Source organism: Bison bison, unplaced genomic scaffold (assembly GCF_000754665.1).
Source record: "Bison bison bison isolate TAMUID 2011002044 unplaced genomic scaffold, Bison_UMD1.0 scf7180017864142, whole genome shotgun sequence".
NCBI lineage: Eukaryota > Metazoa > Chordata > Mammalia > Artiodactyla > Bovidae > Bison > Bison bison.
In genome coordinates, this window is record NW_011494714.1 from 1,404,509 (window position 1) to 1,414,785 (window position 10,277).

The 10,277-nt window shown below is 39.3% G+C and overlaps 1 protein-coding gene across 2 annotated transcripts in view; it reads right to left on the reverse strand.

Moving 5' to 3' along the window:
* USP3 (ubiquitin specific peptidase 3) overlaps positions 1-10,277 on the reverse strand; it is a 103,294-nt gene that overhangs the window by 46,654 nt on the left and 46,363 nt on the right. For both annotated transcript variants that reach the window (XM_010840226.1, XM_010840227.1), the window contains 4 exons: positions 7,121-7,204; positions 3,457-3,538; positions 2,416-2,498; positions 1,088-1,201 (listed from right to left, as the gene is read on the reverse strand). In XM_010840226.1, the coding sequence (XP_010838528.1) occupies positions 1,088-1,201; positions 2,416-2,498; positions 3,457-3,538; positions 7,121-7,204 (363 nt within the window). The remainder of the gene's footprint in view (positions 1-1,087; positions 1,202-2,415; positions 2,499-3,456; positions 3,539-7,120; positions 7,205-10,277) is intronic.

Below are 10,277 nucleotides of genomic sequence, written 5' to 3' on the forward strand. Positions count from 1 at the left end.
CTAATAAGGACACCTTTATGGATGCCTGGACTCTAGACCTGATTTTCCACCCATCTGGTAATGGTAAGTTCACCAAAGACCTTCAATAAATTCCTTTTCTGCATAAAATGGCTAGAGGCAATTTCTGTAATTTGTAACTAAACCCTAAATCCCACTAATGCATCAAGTACTACTAATTCTTCCCTTTTGTGCACATGTATTTTTTTCTCTTCATCTCACTGCTATTCCCTCTAACCAATTACTATCAAGTGTGAAGCCTCCTTGAAGGCAGGCATGTTCTAGCTCATTCTGCACGCTGCTGCCGAAGCAGACTCTTAGGACTGCACTCCTCGTGACATCATGCCCTCCCTGCGCCAATGCCTGGCTTCACTGCATGTTCCACCGTGCACACCATTTGAACACAGTCTATGCTATTCTCCCTCAGCCAGGCAGAGAACAGTGTCAGACTGTAACTACTAGATTATGTGTGGCTTTTCAGAATGTGTGGGGATGGGGTGTGTGGGAGCAGGGATGGGCAGACAGGGAAAACATTACATTGTTATAGCCTCATTTCAGTAACCTTAAGATGCCTCTTACAACCATGATAAGATGACACACCTTCAGAACCCCAAGAGAACATGGTTTGAATTTGAATACATCTTGTTTTGGTTCTCAATAATCACTTGTCACTTCCTCCTCCCACATCAACTAACAAGTGACTGTATTGCTCCATAATGAATTTGATAACTGCAAATTAATTATTCAAGACAGGTTTACCTAACCCTATCACATAAATTAATTCACAAAGACTAATGACATTCATGCTGCTCTGTAACTAGAACTGTGCTTCATTCACAGACATCAATTTTAGAATGCCCCAATCCACAGACTCCAAAAGTAGAGTGCTGAATTTATCCTGCCTGCTAGGTAAATAGAAATAAATGAATTCTGACAATTACTAAGATTGCCAGATAATACTGAAACACAACTGTTACGAGTTTCTTTTTAAATGCACGTGCCTATTTACTCACATAACACAATGGAAATCACCAGTAAGAGTCATTTGTTCTGTGGCTCAAAGCCAGAAAGGACATATTCTGAGACTCACACGTTGTTTTCCCCCTGGCTCCTGGTGTGGTACGTTCGCCGTCCTGCTGTCTTCCCATTCCGTAATTCCACAGCAGGCAGTTCTTTGAAATAACAGCAAAACTGCTCAATGTTACTATTTTAAAAGGAAGGAAAGAAAATAATTTTTTAAATGTCCTAGGACCTGTAAAGAAAGTACTATGAGACCCACATATGGATTCTGAAAATGTGATCTATTTCTCATTAAAGAGGTATTCAATGCAATCTCTTACATCATGTTTCTTTATTAAGATTCCTCTTTTGTTCCCAGAAAACAATACAAGTAAATGACTTTGCAAAAATAAAGAACAACCTTAAAGCAAACTCTCTGTTCCCAAAATCCTCAATCCCCCTTCCCATTCAGAGATTATCACCCTTTCTTTCTTTTCAGGGCTTTTGTTTCCAGGTGTTCAATAATTTCCTCCAGCAGAAGCAAACTATGAGAGCAACCATATTGTTTGAATATACTATACAGAGTAACAAGGAGAATTCAGTAGCAACTAGAATTTCTTATTCAAGTAAGAAAAGCTGAGAGCCAGTCCCTTTAAGGAGAGAGCACATGTGGCTTCTGGCCCTGGGAAAATAATTTATTCTGGTCTTTGACACCACATTAGAATCTGAAAGTACACAACTTTCTAAATAATCTCTTCCAGATAACTTAGGTCAGCCTTGTTGCCTGTTTTATTTTTCACTGCTCATCCTACACATTGAGGATCCTCTAAACACTTGATCTAATGACCATACTTAAGACTCAACTAATGACTGAACTGAGTTCTCTGAACAAGGTTCCTTACAGCCCAGGGGTCCGTGAACTGTGGCCCACAGGACAAATCTGGCCCTGGGCCAGTGAGCTTTTCCATTTTTAAAGTGAGTTTTGTATTTTTAAAGAGTTGTGTAAAAGGGAGGGAAGTACTGAAAGGAGGAGGAAAATATGTGGAGGGCCTGGATGTGGCATGCAAAAATTAAAAATATTTATTTAATCTGGCCTTTTTCAGAAGTTTGCTGGCCTGTGGTCAAGCCTATTTAAGAAGTGACAGGAACTAAATAATAACTGCTAACAGTTATTTACTGCCAAGCACTGCTCTAAGCACTTTATGTAAATTATACACTATCTTCCCAGCTACTCTGTGAGGCAGACTATTATCCCCATTTCACTGATGAGAAAACCAAGGCACAGGGAACTGAGGTAACTTTTCCCCAGGTTACCAGGCTAGAGTCAGGGCCAGAGACAGAACCTGAACTGGAGCCTTTGCTCTTAAGCATTCCACCAGAAACTAACATTAGATAGTTGAGGTCTGACTGTAACATTACCTGAGCGACTGAAGGATGGCGTTCATGAAACACGTGTTCCCCAAATTCCGAAGGCCCGTGGCACAAATGGCAGTGGTGCTGCCCTGGAAAACGGAACGGGAGGCGCCCTCAGTGATGCCGAGAGAAGGCCAACTGTTTCAGACATCAAAGGGCAAAGGCCTGTATTTGAAACTCTAGCATCAAGCCAGGTTGGAATCAATCCTTTTCAGTCCAATGAATATTTCAAATTCTCTTTCTACTCTCTGTATAAGTGTCTGGATATTTTTAGAAGGCTGTTTCTGATCCTAGGACTGTTCTAAATGGAAACTTAATAGGAAATCAGCTTTAATAAGTACTATGGAGTACATGATGTAAAAACCAGGAAGGTCCTTAAAAGAAATAAGTTTAAGACTTCATGCCTTTATTATTGTTGTTATTTAGTGACTAAGTTGTGTCTGACTCTTTTGTGAACCCATGGACTGTAGACTACCAGGATCCTCTATCCATGGGATTCTCCAGGCAAGAATATCGGAGTGGGTTGCCATTTCCTTCTTCAGGGATTGTTCCTGACCCAGGAATCAAACCCGAACGTCCTGTATTAGCAGGTGTATTCTTTACCACTGAGCCACTTGGGAAGCCCTCATACCTTCAGAAGACTACTAAAGCTACTACAAAGTGGAAAAAATATAACTAAGGAACAAAACTTACCATAACTTCAGACCCACAGAATCTGCAGTAGGGACCTTTACCAGAAGGAAGCAAGGATCTCTGAGACCCTATGCAAAAGGGTAACAAGGTACGCGAGGAGGCCTTGAGAACAAATGCTCACTAAGGCACTGGAGCATGGTGGTAATCCTGATGGAAGGCAGGCACTGACAGACTCGCCGAGGCATTAGTCACATCGAAAGTCATCAGTACCAGTGGCAAACACTTTGTGAAATATTCCAAATACAAGACATACGTTTAGAAAAGTTCATAAGGGGGTAACACTAATGTTAAGAGTTGTAATCAGTGACTAGACCTCAACCAATTCTTGTATTTGAATAAATTTTAATTACTTACATTTACTTTTAGTAACTTGCTGTTCAGTGATGAGTTTTCCAAAAGTTTTCTTTTCCTATGCCTGTCAGCTGTGAAAGCTGAGCTATTAAAACACAAACAGACAGACAATCAAAAAGACATTCCTACATACACACCACCCACAGGACAGACAGCAAAGGTGGCCATGTTAAGCTTTGAGGGTACAGCCCTGGCTGACTGAGTAGCCAGGCCAGGGAGGGACCCATGAGGCCGCTGTGGCCCACCAGTACTTCAAGTACCAAGGAGTTCCACTTCCCCTGGAAATGCCCACTGCTCCTCCAGCAGGGTGGGACTAGCATCTGCCACCTCCGGGCACTTCCCAGAGAAGCTGGCCAGGTAGATGTGGTCTCTCAGACGGTCCCTCTCCTCCACCACTGTCTACCGATGGTGAATCTCCAAACGAGAGAATACACACACCACAGAAAAAAGGGAAACCTTGGTCCGACATGATTATTCTGACATTTAACATCAACTCTCAAATACTCAAATACTCTATTTCTTTCTTAATTTTGGTAAAGGTATCCTCTTTTGTTCGTATGTTGTAACAGATGATCACATAATTTGAGACTGTAGAATGATAAATACATTAGAGGCACACAGGCATACACCAAGTCCTTTGATTAAACTATGCTATGAAGCATGTTGTAAAACAGATCCTAAACAGCACATAAATTCTGAATTAAAATTATTTAAAATTTTCACAATGAAAGACAGATTTTATTTGAAATTTATCAGAAAGTAATTCCCATCTTCAAAGGGTCACTTTAAAATGATGTATCAGGGAACTAATCCAAAGGAAGTATAAGTTACTATTATTAAACAACACAGACTTTTAAGTCTACCAACTCTTTTCCATCTTCCAAAATTATCAGGTTAATCCAAAGAAAATATGTGATTGTTTTTCTTTCCAGAATTTCCACATGAACTGCCTTGAGAGCAATAGATCGAGTGACAGTCAGCTGCTTCACATCTAAAAATATTCTTAGGAAAAACGTCTTCAGAACTGTACGTGCCTCTCATACACTGATGACAAGTAAGAAGCGATCAACCCCACACGGAGTATGAAAGAGAAAGTGCCTTGGAAGTGAAAGTAGCTCAGTCACGTCAGACTCTTTGCGACCCCACGGACTATACAGCCCATGGAATTCTACAGGCCGGAATACTGGAGTGGGTAGCCTTTCCCTTCTCCAGGGGATCTTCCCAACCCAGGTCTCCCATGTTGCAGGCAGATTCTTCACCAGCTGAGCCATAAGGCAAGCCCATATGTAGTATAATGTCAAGTTATTCCTTTACAAATTCTGTGAGGAAAGAAGTTGAGTCATAAGCACAGTGACAATGCCTATAGCTAACTTTTATTCAACTTCTACAAATAAAGCCTTTAGCTTTCTAAAATATGTTATTAAATTTTACCATTGGTGATTCTCATAATGGCAGAATCCTTTAGATCCATGCTATTTAACAAGGTAGCTGCTCACTACATGTGCCTGCTGTTGCTGCTGCTAAGTGGCTTCAGTTGTGTCCGACTGTGTGTGACCCCATAGACAGCAGCCCACCAGGCTCCCCCGTCCCTGGGATTCTCCAGGCAAGAACACTGGAGTGGGTTGCCATTTCCTTCTCCAGTGCATGAAAGTGAAAAGGGAAAGTGAAGTCGCTCAGTCGTGTCTAACTCTTAGCAACCCCATGGACTGCAGCCCACCATGCTCCTCCATCCATGGGATTTTCCAGGCAAGAGTACTGGAGTGGGGTGCCGTTGCCTTCTCCGACATGTGGCTAGTAAATTTAAATTAATTCAACTTAAATAAAACATAGAATCCAGTTCCTCATCATGCTGGCTCATTTTCAAGTGCTCCACAGACACACATGGCCAGTGGCTACACAGTGTGATTATACTAGGTTTCTGGTGCACAGTGCTGCTCTAGAGACACGCTGGACAGCTGATGCATCCGTCTGAGTCTGCATCCAGGCATCCGTCTGAGTCTGCATCCAGGCAGTCATTGATATTCCATTGTAGCTTCCAGCACAGACTCAAGGTTATGTTTGAGAAACATCAAAATAAACTTAGATACTGTTTATCTACGCAGAAGAAGGGTTGCAAGGTACATTTTTCAGTGGGGCCAAGGAGAAGTGAAGATAAGGCAGTCTGTGTTACCTTTTACCTAATGAAGTGGTCATTGGAAATAAAAGATTGGAAAGCCGCTTATATAAAAGCATGCAGGTTCTTCAAAGTCTTGTTCACCTTCTGACTTAGTTCTGATGAATCTGTCATTGAGATGACAGTCTTTTCTTAAGAGAAAACTCTAGGTGGCAAGGAGAAATAATTTGGGGGCTACCTCCTTCTATAACAAAGAATCAGGTTACTAACATCTTTACAATGATGTCATCACACCAGAGAGTGATGTTACAAAAACTACTGCAGGAATCTCCTACTTCACAGTTAACTGTGACAATTTCAGACTAAACTCCATAGTCTAGATCTGTGTGTCTACAGCTGTGTGGCCTAGACAGGGCTCCTGCTGCTCTGTTCAGATTAAGAGAAGGGAGGAAGCACTCTGAAAAAGTGAGGTGCCCCAACAGGACAAGCCAAAACGTCCTTAAATCCAAAGTGTTCTAATTAGTTTAGATTTTAAGGAAATCATTTCCTCCCTTTTCAGCTTATAATCTATATTTAGTCAGAAACATGCAGAGAGACTTTGGTTAACCACAGCTAGACAGTGTTTAACTTAGAGAACTCAGGTCATTCTCTATCACCACACAATGTAAAAATACCCCACTGGCTTTACATGTAAGTTTGCTAAAGGCCTCCCACTCCTGGCATGTTCTCACAATGCCATTTATAGATCAACTGTCACAATAAATTAGATGGCGCCTGATGATGGGGAGAGTTACACGGATTTCACCTGAGTCAGCAATCATTCCAGGACCCTGCTTCCACCCACTGTACCACCAAAGACACTGCCACTGGGCCTTCTGTTTACTGCTTGGATTTGGGCTCAGTGAATTGTATCTGACTAACCTATTTGGCTTCAGCAAAAAAAAAAAACAAAAAACAAAAAACTATTCACAGTAGTTTAATTTCTTTATGATGACAAAGCATTTCACAGCTTCCTATACTTTCAAGTGATAAATACTGGTCCTAACAAAAAAGAAAAAGAAGAAACTAGGATCTTCTGCTATCATATAGATGCAAAGGAAACAATAATATAATTAAACCTATTTTCCCTTAAAATTTATACATAAATTTCAGAGCTTCTAAGAAGACCCCATTAATACATTTGATAAGGATTTTCTAATATTTCAGGTAACCCTATAATGATTTTGGATCATTTTCTGCCCTTCCCTCGCACTAGCAAAACTCTCCTTGAAAATAAACTGAGAAACTTATAAGATGGTGGGTAGTAACTAAAAAACAGGCTCTGGAGCCTTGGACACAGTTTATGGAAAATACTAAATGAAATAAATGCTGAGTTATGACCACTGACAGTTTTCATATACCTAACTCCAAAGTTTATTTTGCTCACATTTCAATCACACTAAAAACATTGAGTGTGATGAGCTTATAGAACTCATCAACAAAAATCCCACTCAGAAATTCTGAAAGACCCCTCAACCCCATTCCACCCCTTCTTCCCCAAGGTCTATTACTTACTTTTCCAAGTTCTGTAAGTGTTCTCTGACTTTCTGTACCAGTCCCAGCTTGGTGTCATTAACCACAAAATCATCACAGCGATAACTGCAAGGAAAATATTAATCAGTGTGTGTAAAGAGCTTGAGGAAACCACAGTAATGAAATCACTAAACCCATGCTGCCAAGATGGTCACGTGGCTCTGTGAGCAGTTACAGTCAGCGGTGAGTTCAAAGAGGACTTAGAATCCACACTGGAATGTTTTTAAGGAGCCTTTTTTAAAAGCCACGTAGGCAATGAACACTACTTTCTTTTCACATTTTTATTCCAAAGCTCTTCAATTCCTCTTTGAAAATGAACTAGGCTGCGACATGTGTTATATTCCTTTCAGCGGTGCATAATACATGGAGAACGAAATACAAAGCACCAATTCTATTCATGTAGCATGAAGCCTAAAGCTTTAATGTGATCGCTCCCAACTCAAATTAATGGGGAGAAGAGATGTAAGAAAAAAGCAAGAAAAAGATAATTAACCTCAGCCAAGCTCCTCTGTCCATGAAATTTTTCAGGCAAGACTACTGGAGTGGGTTGCCATTCCCTTCTCCAGGGGATCTTCCTGACCCAGGGACAGAACTTGGGTCTCCTACACTGCAGGCAGATTCTTTACTGTTTGAGCCACCAGAGAAGCCCCTTTTACACATAATTTAATTTAAATAAACTAAATTGAGAAGAATGAATCTTTTCATTCTGCAATGTTAGAAAACAAAAGTATAAAACAGTGGCTACGTTGTACAGTAAACAAACACTTTGATGAAAGATGTTTAAGATGTTCTTTAGAACTGATATTGTGTGTGTGTGTGTTAGCAAGTCAATAAGCAAATAATATAAGGAATCAGACATAATAAACTCTAACTTGTACATTAGCACTCAATTTTTTTTTTTCCTGGAATATGGCCAATTTTAACTGAAACTTACAAGCTAGTACCAAAATATTCTTTTGAACTGCAGCTTCGTACAAAACCACTTATTAAAACTACCAAAGAATAATGACAATCACAATGCCATTCTTCTGAGCAAAATTTTGAATGCCTAGCAATTAGTAAAAATTAGGTCAAATCTAGCACAATCCAAAAATTATTTCCTACATACCTGAAACCAGGCTATTCAAAAATTGTAAAGAGGATGGGGGAAAGTAATTTGTTTAAAAAAATATTACACACGAAAACATGGCTTGTGTCTCTTAGTCACAATTTACACATGTAATTATTTAACAAGCCCCTCCCCCAAAATCTGACTATCTAATGCTGTCAACCAAGAGTCTCTAATATTTTCCAAGCTCCCATGGTCAATCCTTAACATTTCTACTAATAGCAAAAGCTACCATTCACATCCCAGACTGTTTCTCTTTGATCAAAGCCATCAGCAATGGGAGGAAAATAATTCTTCATTGGTTTTATAACAAATGCATAAAGCAATTAAATTCGTGGGAAGTTTCAGTTCCTTGCTTCTTCTCAGCATAAATGTTAAGAGGGTAAGGTCTACTCTATAAATCTGGGATTAGGGCACTTGATTCCTCTGTGAATCCCAGGCATGCACTAGAGCATGAAACTGTATTGTTACCCTAATTCCTGCTCACATTCTCATTCTAGATTGGCATAAACATATACATGCACTTTGGCTAAAAGAATTACCCAGTGTTCAAAACAAAAGCAACTCCAAACGCTACTGTTCATCTGGGGAATGAAGTCTAAGAGCAAATTTAGATGACCTTTCACATATTTACATGCTGCTAGTCTATCTAATTGAAAAGTGAACCCCTTAACTTCACACACACACACACAAATGGTTGCTTTGTTTAAAGAAACAAATTGCTTTAAATTATATGAAATAACTTTTTCCATATTAAAGTAATTCTTTTTGGTGTGACATGAATTCAGCCTTTAGCATTTGTTAAAGGAACATTTTCATGTGTTGAAACAGATTTATTTACGGCCTTGCTCCATTCTGAACTAATCTGCCTTAACTGGGTCTATTTACTTCATCTCTTTTGAGTGTTCATCATTAAAGTGAGTAAGTTGCTCTAGGCTCTAGAGCTGTGCTATTGTGGCACGGCTATTTTTCTGTTACTTTTCTATGCACTAATGAAGCACTATAAAGTGCTTATTTCAATATTTTATGCAGAAAGCAGAAGTTACAGTGATACCTACATAAACTGTAATTTGTAGTTAAATTGAAATATTTATTTTAATTATAATACAATTAAATTAGTTTTCTGGCTCAAAAACTAAGAATGAAAAAAATTTTTTAACTTCAAATTAAGGCACGCTAATGAGGTAGAATCGAGTGTAATTTTCCTAAGAATGGCAATTATGATTTAACACAGCAGAGCCAAATTAATAAGCTGTGCATAAAAAAGTTTTAAGATAATAGACAATGTTGAGTCATTTTCAGCAAATGCATAGTAATTTAACAAGAAGCTGCCTCTCTACAGTCAAAATATAATCAATGAACTCTGTCACAATGAAATCAGAATGAAATATGTAACAAAATGATTTCTCATTGACTTTAGGGATTTGATCTTACAATTCTGGCAAGCTACAAAACAGCCTGAATTCTTGCTCAAGAAAGAAAACCATTTTTAGATGGAGAGATGAAACATTAATTTATTATTTCAGTTAAGGGAATTATGTTTTAAAATTTGAGAGATCACAAAGGATATTTTACAAAAAGTCAAAGATCTTCAGTTGATTCACCAAAAACTGATTTAACATTTGAAAACTATAAATACTTTTATTTTTAGCTTTAGGTAAGTTTTACAAGAGACAGTGGCCAATGAATACTTAGGGTACATTTTGTCTCAAATGACTTCCAAATTGAAATGTCTACTTGCAACCTTCAGTTCAGTTCAGTCACTCAGTCGTGTCCGACTCTTTGCGACCCCATGAACCACAGCACGCCAGGCCTCCCTGTCCATCACCAACTCCCGGAGTTTACTCAAACTCATATCCATCAAGTCGGTGATGCCATCCAGCCATCTCATCCTCTGTCGTCCCCTTCTCCTGTCCCCAATCCCTCCCAGCATCAGGGTCTTTTCCAGTGAGTCAACTCTTCGCATGAGGTGACCAAAGTACTGGAGTTTCAGCTTTAGCATCAGTCCTTCCAATGAACACCCAGGATTGA